The sequence below is a fragment of the Pseudorca crassidens genome, chromosome 8, assembly GCF_039906515.1.
Source record: "Pseudorca crassidens isolate mPseCra1 chromosome 8, mPseCra1.hap1, whole genome shotgun sequence".
NCBI lineage: Eukaryota > Metazoa > Chordata > Mammalia > Artiodactyla > Delphinidae > Pseudorca > Pseudorca crassidens.
Window position 1 is genome coordinate 50,845,412 of NC_090303.1, and position 21,633 is coordinate 50,867,044.

Here is a 21,633-nt window from a genome sequence, read left to right on the forward strand (position 1 = left end):
TCTTTGTGGGGAGTTTTTAAAATGCAGGTTTCAGAGACAAATATTTACCTCTACAGGTAACCGGTACTAGAAGAGTCAGTACCTAGAAGCCTCTCTTCTTTGAAAAGGAGTATCGCCCGATCAGGTTCTCTCTGTATTTCCCCTTTAGATTGTGAAATGTGGTTCAGGGTCTTTACAACTTTCCTTTCCTTCATAGCAGGTGCTTGTTCCGGGCTGAAGGTGGCAGTGCCATCACACACAGTCCATGGCATCAGGGGTCAGGCTCTCTACCTCCCCGTACACTATGGATTCCACACTCCGGCTTCAGATATCCAGATCATATGGCTGTTTGAGAGACCCCACACGATGCCCAAATACTTACTGGGCTCTGTGAACAAGTCTGTGGTTCCCGACTTGGAATACCAACACAAATTCACCATGATGCCACCCAATGCCTCCCTGCTCATCAACCCATTGCAGTTCACTGATGAAGGCAATTACATCGTGAAGGTCAACATTCAGGGAAATGGAACTGTGTCAGCTAGTCAGAAGATTCAAGTTACCGTTGATGGTAAGTCCGCTATAAGTGACATGGGCAGCTGAGTAGCACAGCAGTTGGCAATGGCTCAGGAGATTAGACTACCTGGGCTTTAGGTCCTGGCTCTGCAACCTTGGGCAAATTAACCCTCAGAGCCTCAATGTCTCATGGCATGAATGACATTATCCACCTCATGAGGCTTTCTAAGGATTAAATAAGACATGCATGTAAAGTATATGCGCAGTGCCCTGCTAAAGGTAATCAAGCAGTAAGGAAAACGTATTATTTGTTTGCCTGGAAACTATCAAGTATAAAGTTGCTGATATAATGAGGCAGAGAAAATTTTATTTCTCATTAACAGAATGTACCCTGGGAAGCGCCCCATTTTTGTCACATAAAGAATTTTTTTTTTTATTTTGGTACACTGGGGAGGATGAAACTTGCTCAGTGACCATACTTAAGCAACAATAGAATTTGCTAGGTATGTCCTCTGAGGGAGAGTGGGGTTCAGACAACTTTCAGACATTTATTTTCCTTATTGAGGTATGTAAGCAGCATACCTTAAATATACTACACCCAAAGCCCAACTTCTGATTTTTCCCCCCTAAACCTGTCTATTTAACAATATTCCTCTGTTTTAGCAAATAGCAACTTCATTCCATCAGTTGCTTAGGACAAAACCTTGCCATCACCCTTGACTCCCTCTTTCTCTCACACCCCACATCCAGTCCACAAGTTAATCCTGGCATCTTTACCTTCAAGATATGGACAGAAGTGAGTCACTTCTCACCACACCCACTACCGACCCGCTCGACCCCACCATCAGCTCTGGCCTGAACTGTCCTAACAGCCTGTTCCACTATCCCCGTTTCTACCCCTGCCTTCTGCAGCTCAGAATCCTCCCATAGCTTCCTGTCTCACTCACAATCAAAGCCAAAGTGCTAGCGATGTCCCACAAGGCCCAGTGTGACCCCCCCAACATACCCAGTACCTCTCTGACCCCTTCCCAGCTCTCTTTCCCTCACTCACTCTGTTCTGACCACACTGGCCTCCTCGCTCTTCCTAGAACAGGCCAAACACACTCACACCTCAGGGCCTTTGTACTTGACTGTTCACTCTACCTAGGTTGCTCTTCTCTTAGGTAATGGCACTATCTCCTATTTCCTTTCTGTCTCAGCCAAAGTGTCACTTTATCTGTAAAGGCTTTCCTGACCACCTTATGTAAAGTATACAGAGAGAGAGAGAGTTACTCTTTATCTTGAGTTCTGATTTATTCCATTCATAACACTGGATGTATTGTATATTTTTATTTTTTTATTGTTTCTCTTCCTTGCCTAGAATACAAGGTCCATGGGAGCAGGCTTTGTATTTGCTACTTTTTCCTCACTGCCTAAACCCCGATGCAGGCCATTTGTAGACACTCAGTAAATATGTGCACAGTAAATGAGTGGAAACTGGAGAGCTTGCAGGGGAACAAAGACACAGGATGTGGCAGCAGATGCCTAGAGAACAACTTTGGGGAGAGAAAAGGAGGACATTTTCATATTTTCATGAAATTCTCCTGGGTAGTATCTCGTCTCTCCTTCCAAACTTTTAATAGAACATCCATTACTTGTTAATATGTAGTGCAGTTGGATCTGTTTATAGACATGCAGCCAAAAGTTCTTCCTAAAAAATTTTTTATTGAGGTATAGTTGATTTACAATATTATAGTAGTTACAGGTATACAATACAGTGATTCAAAAATTTTATAGATTATACTCCATTTACAGTTATTATAAAATATTGAATCTGTTCCCTGTGCTCTACAATATACCCTTGTAACTTATTTATTTTATACATAGTAGTTTGTACTTCTTATTAACCTACTCCTATATTGTGCCTTCCCCCTGCAACAAAAAGGTCTTGATAGGGATTTAGGGCCTGTGTAAAAAATCTTCTTAGGAAACTTCCATATCTGAGATACACTGTTAAATGCAAGTGTATGATCACAGTACCAACATCTATTCTCATGATTGGCTCTCCCATATGAGACCTTCAACATCATCTATTTGACTTATTCCATACCACATGTATTTCCATGCATGGGCACATTTGAAACATAAGCTTTTTCTACATAATAAAATGTACCAATTCATTTTTCTTTTTAAATCATAGTAATGTAAACAAAAGCTATTCCAAACCCTTTGTTCTTGCCAGGGAATATAAAGGGTTAAATTGAGCGGACCACTTGATTGCACCCATCTTGAGAAAGGCTGGAGCCTTCAGAACTACTCAGCACCCCTGCAAGTTACCTTTCAACCTCTTCTCCTTATCTTTCATTTTTTCCTGTCTTCTCTGGGCAGAAGGATTGGATCTGTTTGTGCTCTAATGCACATTTTCCAGTGTAAAAAAAATGTGAACCTGAGTCAAGACAGATTTACCTGAGAAGATGCATCAACCCCAATTAAAAGCTGTTGTTGTTTTTTTTTAACATCTTTATTGGAGTATAATTGCTTTACAATGGTGTGTTAGTTTCTGCTTTATAACAAAGTGAATCAGCTAACATATACATACATCCCCATATTTCCTCCCTCTCGCATCTCCCTCCCCCCTCCCTATCCCACCCCTCTAGGTGGACGAAAAGCACCGACCTGATCTCCCTGTGCTATGCGGCTCCTTCCCACTAGCTATCTATTTTACGTTTGGTAGTGTATATACGTCCATGCTACTCTCTCACTTCATCCCAGCTTACCCTTCCCCCTCCCCATGTCCTCAAGTCCATTCTCTATGTCTGCGTCTTTATTCCTGTCCTGCCCCTAGGTTCTTCAGAACCATTTTTTTTTTTTTTTAGATTCCATATATATGTGTTAGCATACAGTATTTGTTTTTCTCTTTCTGACTTACTTCATTCTGTATGACAGTCTCTAGGTCCATCCACCTAGCTACAAATAACTCAGTTTCATTTCTTTTTATGGCCGAGTAGTATTCCACTGTATATATGTGCCACATCTTCTTTATCCACTCATCTGTCAATGGATACTTGGGTTGCTTCCATGTCCTGGTATTGTAAATAGAGCTGCAATGAACATTGTGGTACCTGACTCTTTCTGAATTATGGTTTTCTCAGGGTATATGCCCAGTAGTGGGATTGCTGGGTCGTATGGTAGTTCTATTTCTAGTTTTTTGAGGAACCTCCATGCTGTTCTCCATAGTGGCTGTATCAATTTACATTCCCACAAACAGTGCAAGAGGGTTCCTTTTTCTCCATACCCTCTCCAGCATTTATTGTTTGTAGATTTTTTAATGATGGCCATTCTGACCCGTGTTAGGTGATACCTCATTGTAGTTTTGACTTGCATTTCTATAATGATTAGTGATGTCGAGCATCCTTTCATGTGTTTGTTGGCAATCTGTATATCTTCTTTGGAGAAATGTCTATTTAGGTCTTCTGCCCATTTTTGGATTGGGTTGTTTGTTTTTTTGATATTGAGCTGCATGAGCTGCTTGTATATTTTGGAGATTAATCCTTTGTCAGTTGCTTCATTTGCAAATATTTTCTCCCATTCTAAGGGTTGTCTTTTCTTCTTGTTTATGGTTTCCTTTGCTTTGCAAAAGCTTTTAAGTTTCATTAGGTCACATTTGTTTATTTTTGTTTTTATTTCCCTTTCTCTAGGAAGTGGGTCAAAAAGGATCTTGCTGGATTTTTGTCATGGAGTATTCTGCCTATGTTTTCCTCTAAGAGTTTTATAGTGTCTGGCCTTACATTTAGGTCTTTAATCCATTTTGAGTTTACTTTTGTGTATGGTGTTAGGGAGTGTTCTAATTTCATTCTTTCACATGTAGCTGTCTAGTTTTCCCAGCACCACTTATTGAAGAGGCTGTCTTTTCTCCGTTGTGTATTCTTACCTCCTTTATCAAAGATAAGGTGACCATATGTGCGTGGGTTTATCTCAACCCCAATTAAAAGTTTGATAGGAAATTGAAAGCTAAACATTGGAGCCAATTTTCTGTTACTTATATATCATCTCATTCTCTGTGTGTCCTGTAATCATGCATAGAAGGAGATTATTATAGGCTTTCGTTCGTTAAAGTGACTAACATGGTACAGTGACTAACGTGGTTCAGTGACTAACATAACGCTGCAATATAAATGCACAGTAATTAAAACATGTAATTAGTTCACTTACATAGAAGGAAAAATAAATGGTGCAAATGTAATTCTTTAAAACTTTCTCTCAATCCCCCCAAAGTATGATATATCTGAGCTTTGTGTTTTGCAGATGGTGGGTAGGAATTTGCGCTCACCACATGTATCCCTGCCAGCTGCTCTTGGGATATTAGGACAAATCAAGAGAGGGGAATAACTACGTAAACTTTGCTTGTGAGAGTACACCCTTATGGTGTCGGAGGAAAGCACAATGAACAGGAAATAGGGAAGCCGACATTCTCTACCACTAACTGCATTATCTATAAAGTAAAGGTTTCCATTAGAAAATCCTTGAAGAGTAACTTCTAGACTCAGTTATTTCTGCTATAAATGATATTTTTATATTTTATCATTTTGTGTTTGCCATGACTTTTTTATTTTCTTCTTTAATTACTTCCTGAACTGTCTACATTTATAAAGTGCAAAACGTTGGAATCATTTTCCTAGGATTTAATATTTGAAAGACCTCATAGACTTTTATTATAATTCTGTGGTGGCAAAAATCATTTCTATCTGTTCTGATGTTGCAGATCCTGTCACGAAACCAGTGGTGCAGACTCAGCCTTCCTCTGGGGCTGTGGAGTATGTGGGGAACATGACCCTGACATGCCTCGTGGAAGGGGGCACCCGGCTGGTTTACCAGTGGCTAAAAAATGGGAGGCCTGTCCACACCAGCTCCACCAACTCCTTTTCTCTCCAAAACAACAGCCTTCATATTGTTCCAGTGACCAAAGAAGACATTGGGAATTACAGTTGTCTGGTGAAGAACCCTATCAGTGAGATGGAAAGTGACATCATTATGCCTACCATATATTGTAAGTTTTTTAAAATATATACATACACATGAGTTTTCTTCTGGGAAGTTTTCATGAGAGGAGTCACAGAGAACATCACCAGATGTTGACACCAGATGTCATTTGGTTTTCACCATCATTGTAATGTAGTACTAGGTGCAATTATACTTCCTAGGCACTGTCTTGTCATGAAATATAGTTACTTGTACAACCCTGTTTCTTGAAAATCAAGTTGAGATATTGGCCAGGGGCCTTTTAGGATACATTCTCTGACTCAGTGCATGTGTGACCTTAATTCTAGTGGAAAGTAGGAACCTCAATTTCAAACCCAGAACCATGCAGAAGACACTGATTTATTCACCCCCGTGGAGGAAGAGCTGTTCATCATAAAATGGGAGAGGGACGTGCTCTGGAGCTGACTACAGGGAGAAAGAATGTTCCCGGGTTATGCATGGGAAATGCGGCCCAAGGCGTGGCTGTTCTCTCTGCCCATTTTCTCAGCTCCACTTCTAGAGGCAGGGTGCAGAGAGGATCACAGAGAAAGCATAATTATTCTGCAGTAAGCTATTCAGCTTCCCAGGGAATCCGTAATTATTTTGGCTTTCAATTCTCTCTGGTTCTTTTTTCTGTTGATGTAGTTGCTATCGTTATTTTTGTTTAATCTCATGTACAAGTTAAGTGCACCAAACTTTTCAGTTCATGTCATATTATCATCACCAACCCAAGCAAGATTTCTCTCTCTTAATTGTATTATTTTTCCCCATCCCCTCTGCTCCATAGCACCACCTCCAATATGTTTAACATTGCATTCTAATTTCAGCTTCTCACAAGGTTTCTCAACCTCCACACTAATGACATTTTGGCTGGACAACTCTTTGTTGTGGGGGGTTGTCCTATGCATTATAGGATGTTTAATAGCATCCATGGCCCCTACCCACTACATACCAGTAGCACCCTCCCCTCAAGTTGTGACAACTAAAAATGTCTCTGGACATTGCCATATGTCCCCTGAGTGTGGGGGAGAGGGACTGGTGTGTGCAAAATCTCCCCTAGTTGAACCAATGGCTTATCACATTGGGAAGTCATCTGATCAGTTACCATTATAGCTTAGTGCATGGCCACAACAGCAATATAACAAAATAAATAAGGCATGGCAAAGGAAAACTTCTCACTGTGTGGCATGAGGGTGGAGGTTTCAGCTGGTTGAATCACAAGGGTAAAATTAAGCCTTGTAAATGTATCTACTCACTCATCAAATATATCTGCATAATGCTCAGAAAGGCCCTAAAACCTAGTGTTTAGGTGCTTAGGAGGTAGGCCTACGTGGGAAATGGGTTCTGTCACTACCTATGTGACTTTAAGAAATCCCTTGACTTTTCTGAGCCTCATCTGTAAAATGGAGATGGTTAAAACTACCTCACCACATTAAATGAAATCAATCCTCTCTGAAGAATAGTCAGTAGATGACACCAAGCAAGCATTCAGTAAATGGAAACTGTTTGTATTATTGATACATCTGTATTCTATTTTCTTCAATAGAAAATTGATAGTCTTCTTGAGGAAGTGTGTTATTAACTCTTTGGAAAAAAGCATATGTAGGTTTTTTCAACTAGATAAAGCTTAACAATAAAACCAAGCCACAGAATTGTGGCAGGAAAAGCAACTTCTGGGAAGTGGAGTACGGTGGTATGACACAGTTATACAATAACATTTGTTTAATTAAGCAAAATTAAGATAAAAATAGAACCATTGAATCTTAAAACTGGAAGCTATCCTGTATTTTAGCAGAAGTGAGAAAATGTGACAGTGAAATGTATGAGAATGTCTTAGATACCATAGGAATGTATACAAAGGAGTGTAGCTCCAGAACTCTGGAGCCAGAAATCCTGCTCCTACTGCCTTACCTCTCTTGTGCCTCAGTTTCTTCAACCATATAATGATGATAATGATAGTACCTACTTCACAGAGTTATTGTTTGGATTAAATCTGTTACTTTACGTAAATTGCTTAGAACAGTGATTGGCCCATAATAAATACTATATAACTGTTGGCCATTATTATTACTATAATATTATGAGTCTATGGGAATTCAGAGATGAAAACATTACTTCTAGCTGGAGAGAAGACTTACTATAGAAAGTAACATTTGAGATGGACCTTGAACAATGGGTATGAATGGGGCAAGGGGCAATGTCTGTAAAAAACATTTCACACAATAGGGACAGCAGACACAGACACTAAGCAGAGGTCAAAGTATTTGGCAAATGGTCCAGTTTGGCTAGAGCGTAGGATACAATGAGGAATAGATAGAGGTTCCCCACTCCCTTCCATCAGAAAGTAGAGCGTTCCTATGAAACCTTGTGTAAACCGAAATGGTATAAAGTGAATAAGCAGTTGCCTTATGACATGTCTTGCTAATGGATGCACAAAATAAATCAAAATAAAGCACAGTTGCTCACAGACGCAGTTCAAAGCTATGGAGCCTTCATACGGAGATACTGAGTTTAGTTCCCCGGGAAGGGGCTTGGTGGCGCCACTTTCGCCGCTGGGGTGCCCACTGCCTCTAAAACGGCTCCTGCAAAACAAACACTGAACGCCAATTTTTGCTTTTCATCTTTTTTGTGAAAGCAAAAATCCTCTTCAGATTTCTTTCAGTCAGCTAAAACAGGTACTAATGTAGGTCTTTCATAAAAGCCAAGTGGCGTAATGCAAAGTTTTTGAAATCAGAGGATACCTGTATATTTGAGTCAGATTAGGGGGAACTTCGAATGCCAGGCATTACTTGGTAAACAATGAGGAAAATTATTTTTAAAGCAAATGTTCAAATTTTTTAAAAGACTACAGAATGTTTTATAAGTAAATACACACATATTCTAGACTAAATCAAGAAATGTTTGTCAAGAGATCACATTTTTCAAAATGGATCACAAATGTCATGCAATTATAGAAAGAGTGTTTATAGGAAAGGGAAAAAGGAAGGTAGGATATATTTTATTAACCTATAATATAGAGAAAAACGTTACCAATTTTGAACTCCATACAGTGATTAAACATGTCTAAGAGCAATATGAAAGCATTTTTTTCTGAAAAATATTGTTCACACAGAAATAGAAAAAACTTCATACATTGATTGTGTAATTCACCTTTGGTGTAGGGGAACTCAAAGAGGATTAACTGCTAGTCCAACCTAGTTCAGAATTCAGTGTCTCAAAGATGAACAGAGAAACAGAAACAGAGGAAATTATATTAAAGATTGCCAGAGAAGAAGGAAATTACAGTTTTTCACCAAAAAATACCAAAACACCACTCACTAGAAGCAACTTATATAAGATTTATTACAATCATTAGTTATATTGTGAAAATATTCTGTCTGCCTTAAAGCACAAGGCAGAGAAATAGATTTACGAAGTGTAAACTGTGACTCTCTGCACGACTAGCATTGAATTGGAGTGAAAAATTTAGATTTGGCACCATCTATTATACATGTAGGCATATTCTTGACTGAATAAGATTATTCTGACATGAATTAAAACTTCCATTCAACTCCAGGTAGCACAGACCTAAGCATTCAAGGTACTTGAACACAGTGAAAGAAAATGTGAGCAGACAAATGGAATCGAATCTAGGGCTATATAGACACATCCTTACATTGTTCTTTATTATTTGGTCTAAATGGTTTACATTCACATAGAAAACGTACAAAATGCAAAACATGATATTAAACCAGCCAGATATCATCTACTGAATATTAATTTGGAGGAACCATCATTCAGTGTGGTAAGAGCAGAAGTAAGATTGTGTTGGAGCATTCTTTGTCCACTGAAGAAAACCTGATTTTATTTTGTTTCAACCATGGACTCTAGTAAATATCGTGTCCTTTGGAGAGTGTAGTGGATAGCACGGTGTTATGAGCCTAAGCTGTCCATTCAGACTGCCATCGTCACCCTGTACGTCAGTTTCCTCATCTCCTTATCTGCACTGTCTCAGTGTAAGGCTAATACCTATCTCTAGAGGGATGGGGAGGATTAAGTGAGATTTTATGTGTAAAGAAGGCAGCAAGTGGCACGTAGGAAAAACTCAATAATGTTCGCTCTTTTGCTTTTCCTCTTTTTTTTTCTTTTTTTTTCCCTTGGAGCCCAAACTATGCTTACATAATTGGCAACATGACAGCAAGAAGTTGTGGAAAGCCTGGGTAATTTAGAAGATACCTGCAAAGAGAAAACTGAAAGAATACTTTGGAAAGAACTTTCTTCCCCAGACGTTACCATTATTTACCACATTTTATTTTTCTACATGAAAATATATTCTTTACATGAATTCTTATTATTATCTATTTATCTCACCATCTATTTACCTATCTTTAAACTCTAGCCATAGATGTAAATGAAAAATTCCTGGGGGAAATTGCATAAGCAATTACAGGTACATGAAAGTATCATTTGCATCTTGAAATACACTTTTGCTTTGCTATATAGTTTAGTTTTATCTGGCAAAGTGAAAATAAGATCTTTCTTTCAACATGTGCAAGTTCATGCCCTAATCTTATGATTATCACAGAATATGGTGATACACAGTGTGTAAAGTATTAAAATGGGGGGGAAAACCATAATCACACCTGTAAATGTTAAATATTACGCTTTAAACTCCTAAATCCTCTTTCCTTTCCTGTGTTATTTGAAAGAATTAGAATATCCCCATCTGAATCAGTTCAGATTTTACAGGACATATCTTCTATTTACAGACTGAACTTTCTTCTTTGCACTCTTTTAGGCATAGTCTATGGAAATCTCACAGAGAAACACCTGTCATGAGTAAAGACTAATGACAGGTAGTAGAAAGAAGAACACTTGGAAAATTTTACAATGTGGGTTCCATTTCCACATTGTAAAGATGAATTATCTAGATGATTTAAGATTTTTTACTCTTACTCTGTGGTAATTCTGAATAGAATGTTAATAATTTATTTTCTTGATTATTTTTGCATTCAAATGCAAGGACCTTCACTTGATCAACATCTCATCTTATTGATCTTATTCACTAATTCATTTATTCACTCATTCACTTATGGTTTGATTTGATTCAGAAATCAAACATCATGGTCTTGTTTGTGCTAAGCAGTTTTTACCCATGTAACATACAGAAACACAACCCAGATTCATTATTTTTTTTTACTGTCACAGTTTTAGCCATTTTGTTGTTTGGTTTTGTTTTGTTGGTTTTGGTTTGGGTTTGGGGTTACAAGAATTAAATAAAATATGTAATCTGAAGAACTGTCATTTACTCTATTGATACAGCATCAACATGCTTTCAATCTTTATTATTCCATGCAAACTGAGAATATGTGCCTTAGTTGATGTTCCCACTTCTCTTTCTTCACCTAGTTATACCCTCCTTTTCCTTCACAATATCATCTTCTCCAGAAAGGCTTACCTGCCCCCACCCTGGTCTCAGGTCTTCAGTGTCACTAAGAGGTTTGCTGTGCTCCTGCAGCACCCCACGCACATCTCTCCCCTGGAACTCACTGCATTATGTTTCCTTTAGTCTCTTCCACTCGTAAGCACCTCAGGCCAAAATAGGAGCTCCGTGTTATTCATCTCTGTATCCCTAAGGCAATACTTGACACAGATTAAGAATTCAGTAGGGGTTTCTTGAATTTGCCTAAAATGGACCAGATTATCTTTCTTTATATCCCTTTCAGATTTCAGTGTTACTTGATGAAGCTGTAGGAAGGCTAAATTCCCATTATAACAGCTTCTTAGTTATAGTGCTCTGGCCCTTCATTGTTATGTTTTGCTTTGTTTTTGTTTTTTCTGACCTTTAGCAAAGTTCCTCAGTAATGTAGTAAATGTTATATTCCAATATTCCCCCGTAGAGGACCACATCATCATTGAGAATTTCAGCATGAATCACCTTTTCTATTTTCTTAAGGCGCTGTTTCTATGACAATTTTCTTCATGAAAGCAGGAATTATTTTTTATTTTGGCAGAAAAAGTATAACAAAATCAAGAGTGACTAGATATTTATGAGGTTATGATGTCATAACCTGGTATTGGCCTTGGTGGAATACAATGTCAAGCCAGTAATTCAGGCTAGTAGCTACTTGCAGTTCATGAAATGTGTATGCCTTCCAGCTCTGTTGTAAATAATAACCCAGTAACTGATGCATTTTGTGTGCAACATATGGCACTGCTGCAGGGAAGTGCTCTAAGTGATAAAAATTAAAGAAAAAAAGGTCATTCACAGTAAATACTTACCATCTGCTCCCAAGCAGGGTGGCAGGCAGCATCATGATGGAAATTTAGGTACTGTTCCTGCCCAGCCATAAATTGTTAAAGAGAATAGATGATATGTATTTTACAAGTCACTCAGTAAACAGCCATTCCTGAGGCAAAGGGTTCACTTCTATTGGGAGTTCTCTGCCAAGGGCAAGAAACTGAACCACAGTCAAAATAGAATTATCCTTCTGCTTTCATCTTCAATGTCAGAGGCCACACTGGTTGAATCACTCCAAATGTCTTCAATTGGATTGCTCATTCCCATGAATAATATACTAGACTGCACTTCAAAGTAAAGGATGGTCAGCCTGATGTGCTAATGAGAAGGAAATAACATCATAGTATAGGAAGAAGAAAATATATTGTAAGCTGTAGGTAGAGTGTGACAGACAGATAGATAGATGATAGATGATAGATAGATGATAAGTAGATAGATGATAGATCAATCTGTGTGTGTGTGTGTGAGAGAGAGAGAGAGAGAGAGGGAGGGAGAGGGAGAGGTAGAGAAAAAAGGCTTAAAGATCATATACTGAAATATGGATATTCATTCTCTGAGATGAAAACAAGTGAGTTTTCATCTTCATCCTTCTCTGGAATTTTATGATTTTCTGCAGTGAACATGTATTTCTTATAAAATCAGATAAAATATGCTACATTTTAAGAAATCATGTCAGAAGCAAGGAACTTAAATTCTTCAAGGTGTTAGGTTCCAGGAACTGGAAGAGGTGCTTGTGTGGTGGCTGGGGGAGTTTGAGATATTTGATGCTGACTCCGAAGAGCCACATATAGCATATAATTAAGCAGACAGGAGAGAAAATATTATGCCAATCGTGAAACCCAATAAATGAGGAAGTAGCAAAATCAAAATAAACATGAGTATAGGGAAGAGGAACTAAGACAATCAGATTCCTTTCTTTAAAAACATGTTTTATTTTAAACTAGAGTGATCATTAAATTAGATAATCAACCTTATTCACCAGCCTTGGCTCTAAATTACTGTGGGCTTTCTCTGCAAATGGAACCCACTCTCCAAAATGGAAGAATTACTACTTTTGAGAATATTCCATTATGTTGCAAGGTCCTAAAGCAATCCCAAATGGGAAGTTCCCCAAAAAGTTTTGAGTAATGTCAGCACACTTTGAAAGCAGTATTTCTCATTTTTATGTGTGTTAAATTGTCAAACAATTTGTTTTTATACTCACATTCTATAAACCCTGAAAACAAGTGGGAAGACAGAAAATACTGAATGACCACACTTCTCTTCCTTTTCAAGCCCGCCTCTCTGCTCTCAGACTTTAACCTTTGTGACAGACTCGGGGCTTTTGCTGCTCTAAACCTCTGTTGATTCCTCCCATTGGTTTCCTACTATGGGAACCATAACCAGTGCCCACCAGTCGGTGGCCTTTGCTTCCCTAATGTTCTATCAATGCTGACAACTTGAGGGAACACTGCTGCTGCACTGGGTCTGAGATAATAGCAACAGGAACCAGTATACGACACCTCAGGTCTCCTCACAATGCCTAGAACAGTATCATGCACACACAGTAGCATCTCAATATTGATTTTGGTTGAATGAGTGAAAACAACTTTTCATTCCCATTACACAATATTATTCAGTGGAATTCAGAATAAGAGTGTTTTATTTTACAACAAACAGTTCTAAAGCAGAGGTTTTCCCCGAGACCGTATCACAGCCTGAAATGAGAAAACAGTATGACAGGGTTCTAGTTCAGTCACAGGAAAGGGGCATTCATTTCTCTTCACTTTAATGCTCCATCTCCAGTTCCTGATTACTTCGAATTTGAAGGTACTTCTATGTTTGCTTTCTGAAAGCAGGATCATCTCATGTATACATATTAGTATAAATCTACAGGGTTCCTTCAGATGCCTCTGTGTCTTTAGGAAGTAAATATGTGTAAAGTGTATGTCCTCTAGCTAAATATAATTTATTGTTTTGCACCTTCAGTTTCTGTTGTATCTTGGGAAATTTGTCTCTCCAATGGTAGATTGGTCAGAATATGCTGACATAATGGAGAACCATTCTGGGAATCTGCAAATTTGGGGTTGGCTTGCCAGTATCCAGAATAACTTTAGCATGGCATGAATCATGGTGTTTCAAAGGTAGCACAATTGGCAACCAGTCATCTAATCAATCTTTTTATAGTAAAGGTGAGGAAAGTGAGACCCCAGAAGTTTAAATGACTTTTGAAGAACACTTTACTAATCATTGACAAAATCGGGATTTAACCTCATTATCCTACTGTCTAATCACTACATTATATTATTCCACACAATGAGAGATGAACAGTCGTTACTTTTTTTTAAATCAGCACCTTTGAGATTAGGTTATTTATGAGCAATCCATCCATAGCCTTATCCAGTTTATAAATTCCTTGAGAATAGGAACTGTGTCTTACACATTTTTTATCTCTTACACATTTTTTATCTCTCACATATTAAATATATTATGTAACACTTAGTATCTCTCAAACAAGTATTTTTTGATTGATTACTTGATTAACTGAGTACAGAATTAATGTATAATTAGACAGTAATTTATTGTAGAACAAATAATACAGTTAGAAAACCAGAAATTATTTTGATATAGAAAGTTTATACCACTTAACAGTTTTTTTGGAGAGGTAATATGAATAATTAAATACATATATTTTATAGTCCCAGAGCTGCCATTTAATAGCTATGTGACCATGGGAAAATTAATTTTTTAAATATCTCTTCCTTCACGTTATAATGGGAATAATAACATTTACCTTATGCGGTTGCTTTAAAGATTAAATGTGGTTGTCTGCATAAGTACTTAAAGTGTCTTCAGATGGTGAATATCCAACAAATACTGGTTATCGTCAGCTGAAAAATGAGCACAATAATGCCTAAACCTTAAAGTTTTTAGAATATAAGTCAGGATATATACGAATGAGAGAGACCTATCTAGCTGGGGAATATTTTTTAAATCTCTTTTTATATGTTCTCTGAAGAAATCAGTGGGAAATGTGTCTTTATCTGCAGGCAATCTTGTGCCATAGAAATAGCAAGCTGCTACAGGAACATTGCAGTGTAAGGAAAAATACCAGGGGATATCCATGATTAAGTAGTTTATTGATGATCAATGAATATTTGTTGATGATAATGAAGATGTATTTTTTCCAAATGGAATCTATGCTTAGCTTGTGGGAGGAATTTTTTTAATTCTTTAAACTCTTAAAATGTCATGAAAGTATGGAATACTCCTATATCTTTTTACGCAAATTTTTGTTCCATGTGATGTTCCACGTGAAACTGTGTAACATAAATATTTGCATGAACTGTCCCAGCCCTTAGAAGAAAAGTAGATAATACTCAAAGAAAGGTTGTCAAAGAGAAAATAGTGGCCATAATCTATTTTTTAAATGCTTTTAAGTACAACTGCAGTTTCAGAAAAATGGAATTTGTCTAACAAGATTGCAGATTTATCTATACATGACTCGAAAGCTTAGCACCACAATCATGTTAACAGTGTCTATAAAATTATATCCTAAGTTTTAGGGCTTACACTATTTCAGATAAGTTCAATCACATCTCAAAATTATTTCCATTTCCATGGATACCAGAATAAAACACTTTTAGGTCTTTATCATTTACTGGGAGTCTAAATGAAGATCTATCGGCCCACGTTTAACATGAGGACTTTCATGGAAAATAAAATGCTGCTAAGCTCTCCCAAACTCAAAAACTATGTTGTAATTATTTATGTCACCCCTTTATTTCTTTTTTCAATTAATGTAGATGGACCTTATGGACTTCAAGTTAATTCTGATAAAGGGCTAAAAGTAGGGGAAGTGTTCACTGTGGATATTGGAGAAGCGATCTTGTTTGATTGTTCTGCTGATTCTTATCCTCCCAACACCTACTCCTGGATCCGGAGGACAGACAATGTCACATATGTCATTAAGCACGGGCCTCGCTTGGAAGTTGCATCTGAGAAAATAGCCCAGAAGACAACTGACTATGTGTGCTGTGCTTACAACAATGTAACTGGAAGGCGAGACGAAACTCATTTCACCATCATCATCACTTCTGTAGGTGAGTGTGATGTAAAAGGCAGGGATCCCAATGAAACACAAATGCACGATAGCCTTCCTCTACTCCTATTTTATACCTGTGTGGAAGAGAATATCATTGTGGGATTGTTCATATACTCTAAGAAACTCTTTCCTGAGTTAACTAAGCCATGGTTTCTAAGAGTCAAAGAAAGAAAACCCAAAGAATAATGGAGAGAGAATTCAATTGCTAGCTCCGAGGGGCTATAAAGAAAAAGGGAATTCAATAAATTACTTCTAAATGTATATTCTTGCTTTCCTGATTTTACAAACAGGAATATAAGAGAAGAGGTTATTCATTTAAAAGTTTTATATCTACTGTTGCATTAGGTCAGATGAATACATCTCCATGAAATCTGGTTTTCCTATCTGGCTCCCTTCTCACTGTCCTTCACAGGCTTCCCTTCTTCTTTCACCATTTAAAACCTGAAATCTGAAATCTGTGGGTGTTCACAATAGGGGTCTCAACACCTTGGAAACTACACAATTTTGTAAGTCTGTGAAATTTGGCATTTTCTAGAAGTCATCTGATTTTCAGAAAGGTCATCAATCCAAGTAGTTAAGAATCACTGCCTAAAATATTTATGTCCACCAAATTCCCAACTTTCTGAGCCTTCTCTTTTCTCTCTACAGTATGATTTCATTCTTCTGTATGATTTCATTCACTCCCGTGGTTTCATGTGACACTGGTACATCCCAAATCTTTATCTTTAAAGATCTAAAACTGTATTCCCAGTTACCTTCTAAATGTCTCTACTTTCAAGTGCTAGAGGCAGCATACTGTTTCAATATATCAAAAATGAAACATCTTCTTTTCCCCCAAATTACCATTCTTTCTGTATTCCCTGTTTAAATGAATGGTCTTAGTATCTACCAACCTTAGCCAGAAAGCTAAACCCCATCCCAGACTTTTTTCTCTTGCTTATTGCCCTGCCTAACATCCAGTCATCGAGTTTCCTTTCTTTCTATCTCTCAAGCCCATTCTCTTCTCTCCTTCTCCCTTCTCCCTTTTTCTCCCCTCCTCCTCCTCTTCCTCCTCCCCTTCTGCTTTCTCCTCTGCTTCCACCTTCTTCTTCTTTTGCTCTGTCCTCTACTGCTACTACTGCTACTGCTACTGTCAAGTCCTTCTTAGACTCTTCTTTGCATGCAGACGAAGACAAGCCAGATTCCACCTGGGGACAACCTGGGGACAGGCTTGGACAGGAAGTGGTGGTCAGGGTTTCTATGATTGGTAGAGGAACAAGTTTGCAAAAGGCGCCGCTCATTAATACCTTCTGCATTGGTGTCTTCTCTTTCTCTGTCTTTACAGCCCTGCTGCCTAGAATAGGGCCTGTTACATAGACAGAGTCAGTACATGTTTCTTTAATATATAAAGCAAGAATATAATCCTTGGAATTCTTAGGCCAAATTTTGCAGTACTTGGCCTTTGGGCCATGTGCATCAAAATCACCTGGGGAGGTCTAATAATGTATTTTCATTAAGATACCTCAGACCTATCAGATCAGGACCTGGCAGCTAGGATCTTGGATCTGATTATTTAGCAAGCACAACTGTGACACCCACTTGTTTAAGGTGGGTTTTTTTTTCTCCATAGCCTTTTGAATTTAATTTAAAACTCTTAACGAGCCATTGAGAATGATAAGACTATTAAAAATTTACAGATTGATAAATATATGGTAGGTGGGGCCTTCCCAAGACTCCATGAAGTTGAGGGTATTCATATTTGCAAAATCATTTCAGTACATTAGAATTTACATACTGGCATGGTGAGATTTTGTTTTTTATCATATGAAGAAAATACCACACTCTCTAGAAGAGTGATATCCAGTGGAACTTTCTGCAATGAAGGAAATGTTTGATGTCTGCTCTATCCAGTATGGTAGTCCCTAGCCTCATTTGACTTTAGAGCACTTAAAATATGGTTTATGCCACTGAGGAACTGAAGCTTTTATTTCATTTTATCTGTATTAACTTTAATTTAAATGTAAATAGCCACATATGTCTAGTGGCTACCATATTGGATGATGCAGCTCTAGAATTTTTACCTGAATTATGCTTCACTTGGGCAGTAGTTAATAACATATTTCCCTTATAGGTCCCCAAAGCATGTATGTGTTCAGGGTTATATAAATCAGGCACTCATTCATTCATTATTTAACACCTATTATGGGCCAAATACTCGGGTAAACATTGAAAATGCCATTTAAAAAAAATAATTCCTGCTAACAAGATGCTCACAACTTCATATGGATGGCAGGCATGTATGTAAACAGCTAGCATTCTTTGCTTTCTATTTTACTAAATTTTTAATATGATTTAATGAGCTTTTTACCTCAGTGGTTAACTGAAACATAATTTTGAAACACACCATAATTAAGTATATAAAATAACTTTGTGGCAATCTGGATGTTACCATAGACTTGTTCCTCATGCTCACTGCAAGTGAAAACATGGCTATACTATGTAGGTGTATACTGCAGTGAAGCCTTTCTTACTACCTAAACTTTCTCCATTAATATTTAGCCAAGATATTGTCATAGTATCAGAAGCCCCCAATATTTGATTAAGATCTTATTACCAAGGTCCAAAGACAGCTACAGTCTTAATATCAAATAATTACCTTTTGTAAAATCTAAAAAACCTGTTTGACCAGTACAAAGACCAGACATTTGTTATTATTGTAAATAAGAAGAGCAGGTGCTTATTTTTCAGAAGGATTCAATGTTGTCAACATTCATAACCTCTTTGTGGCTTTTAGAGCTGTTTTCCAGTCCCCAAATGTCCACAGATCTTAAACAGCGGCAAATAGCAAAGAAAATGAGTACTATTGATGTGTTTTAAGTATTTGATTTTTTTTAAAGCTTTCCAAATGAATTAATCTCTGCAATGCAGATTAAGGGTACACCAAGCTACAGTGAAAAAAATGGACATCTCTTGTAACTATCAATTGAGCACTTACTGACCATCCACTTTGATGAGCTACCTATATTAATATCTGTGGAAAATTTGAAATAATTTAGAGGGATAAGATACCTGCCTCTGAGATATTTTCGAAAACAAGTTGTGTTTGGCATAACCAGAGTCCAGTTATAAGGAATAGATGAACATTTGTTTTTAATGAGGCAAAGAATGTGGCCAATCAAAAAGCCTCAACAATAAGAAGTGGGAGGCAAAGGGAAAAGGAGTCAAAGATGACTCCAGGGTCACAAATATGGAAATAAAATAACAAAGTCTGGAAATAATCAAAAGTTTTGTTAGGGACTTTCAGTTGGGGAGAGGAAGACTGGAGAATGTGACAATTAGCTCTATGTTTTCCTGCCTGTGTAAGACTAGACCAGATGGTGCCTTCCAGCTCTGTGGGCTATGATTCACATCTAATTTGAGATATCAGTTGACCTTTCTGTATCTTAGTAGAGATATCCTAAAGAAAACAGGGGAAATAGGCAAATTCACACAGCTAGTTGGTAATAAAATAGTATCCAAATTCAAAACCCTTTTTTTAACCACTGTATAAACTGTCTCCCTGGATGTTCTTAACTGAGAATATCAATATCTAAAAGATATGTCACATATATACAAGATATGTCACATATATGTACAAGATAATGTGTATTTTCTTATCATCTTAACTAACTTCATGCTATATACAAAGATACTCTGGTTTGTCCAGACATGTGTATAATTTCATACTAGTGAGAAATTATGAAATATCTGTAACTAAAAGTAACAGCTAGCATATAAGTTTCAAGGAAAGAATAGCAATTAAAGTAATAAATTAGCATTCATATTTTGGAAAAAGAATGATTTTATTACTTTAATTAAAGACTTCCTTGAATGCAAGTGTCCCTACTTTAAAATTTAACTGGGCCTAAATCACTATTGTGACATGCGATATGTATAAAATGAAAATGTTTATGATCAGAATGCAAATGTTCACATTTAATGAAAACATTCCACTGTATACACTATTAGAGTTCTCAAGAGCCACATGGCCGTAGTTTGAGATTTAGCTATAGTAGAAATATTTTTGTACATGATTCTGCAAAATCTATAATTTTTTCATATCTATTTCTATTGCTCATCTTTTCATAAAGAAAAGAATGGGAAAATGACACTACTCCTAGGCAGAAAGATAAATTTACTGATTTCTTCTAACTACCTAGAAATTTCTCTGGTTAAGATCTCCAGGAGGTGTATTTCACCTTGGACCATGGGATATAACAACTGAGATAAGCTGCAGCCCTGACATCCAGAACCTGAAACATTAGGTGACATCCCATGAGCATCTAGCATAGAACCACGGTGTCTGTCAGGTGGGGCCATAGTAGAGTGTGGAAATAGCGTGCCTCCCCAGTAGGGCACCTTCATTTCCATAGGGACATGAATCAGCGGCTGTAATCAGCTAACAGATTGGATGGGCGAGATCTCAGGACTCCATTCTGATCTTGAAATAGACACGCTGACTGGAGCATACGGCTATCCTGTTTTAGGTGCAGTCTCTCAAGCAGCAGGGTTGCGATGGATACCACACCTCTTGCCTATATTTGCACTTAATATGTTATTTCATTTTATTTGTTTGTCAAAGGAGGGGGCAAATAGCATTTGCACTAGGGCTTTGGTAAATGAGTCAGTCATGTTTAAATAATGGGGAGAGTGGCATGCTATGTGCTAAAGAGTACAAAACTCTCTGAAAGGAGGAAGAATGGGGCTCCTGCAAGTATCCAGAACTGCACTTGGGATCCCTATACATTCTTTGTGGCAATAGGGTCAGAATTTCCCTGCTGACTTATTTTCAAGTTGGGTTCTAGAAATCCATCTCTCTAAAATACACTTGCCTAGAGCTGACACAACGGCAACTGTGCCCCTTGATTTGATCCCAGAGATATCTGGCATTTTTATTTTGTGAATTTCAAATGCTGGACCTGGTAAATCTTGTGTGTTCTGGTAGAGAGAAGCAGTGCTGAGCATAGAGAGCCGGGATGCTCTAGAAGAGAAGGGGGCCCAACAGGGAAGATCATTTGTTTCTGAGAAAAGGACTATCTCTATTCTTCATTCTCCAGGGAAAAGACACTTGGCCTTTGCCATAGCCAGGGTTTTAAGCTGACAGGTGCTGGTCACCTCAGGGTGGTTCTCTGATGGAGGGCTAACAGAGGCCAAGGGAGAGAGAGGAAAGAGGGCAATAAGGAAGGAGTTTGAAGAAATAAAGAAATAATGGTAAAGGGAACGAGTTGGATCCTCTGTAGGACAGAATGTACAAATTCAGTCATTTTAGGAAACACAAAATAAAAGGGACAAAAGGTAAAAATGGAGAGGGGAGGAGATGTATCTTATATAGTATGAGACATCCAGTCATTGTATGTTAAACCTATTACAAGGCCTCAGAATCATGGAAGTGCCTGGCAAAGAGCTGATGTATGCCATAGTGTAACTTCAGCATAAGAATGAGAATGAGAAATACTCTGAAATAATACTTATTAGCATATTTTCAGGTTTAAGGGGGAAAAAATAGCTGACACTACAGTAAAATATTTTTCGTTGTAAAGTTCATTGTTGAAACTGGACTAGAATAAATTAGCATTGAATTTTTTTTTTAGGGACTAAGGGATATTGAATCTTAGTGAAGGCAGTCTGGCTATCAAGAAATGAGAGAGTCAGAGCACATCAAATCTGGTGTTAGAAAAGGTTGGAGGAAAAACTGAATATATTGGGGGCTACCTGCCAATTATGAAAACCATTCTTGGGCTTCCCTGGTGGCACAGTG

The 21,633-nt window shown here is 37.7% G+C and overlaps 1 protein-coding gene across 7 annotated transcripts in view; it reads left to right on the forward strand.

Moving 5' to 3' along the window:
* HEPACAM2 (HEPACAM family member 2) overlaps positions 1 to 21,633 on the forward strand; it is a 48,393-nt gene that overhangs the window by 14,405 nt on the left and 12,355 nt on the right. For 4 of the 7 annotated variants that reach the window (XR_010945519.1, XM_067746404.1, XM_067746401.1 and 1 more), the window contains exons 2-4: positions 197 to 550; positions 5,237 to 5,521; positions 15,559 to 15,855. Coding sequence is in view for 6 of the 7 variants with exons in the window: in XM_067746401.1 (XP_067602502.1) it covers positions 197 to 550; positions 5,237 to 5,521; positions 15,559 to 15,855 (936 nt within the window). In the remaining variant the exon portion in view is untranslated. Of the gene's footprint in view, positions 1 to 156; positions 551 to 5,236; positions 5,522 to 15,558; positions 15,856 to 21,633 lie in introns of those variants that run through there. The other 3 variants (XM_067746403.1, XM_067746407.1, XM_067746405.1) reach the window with 2 other exon arrangements.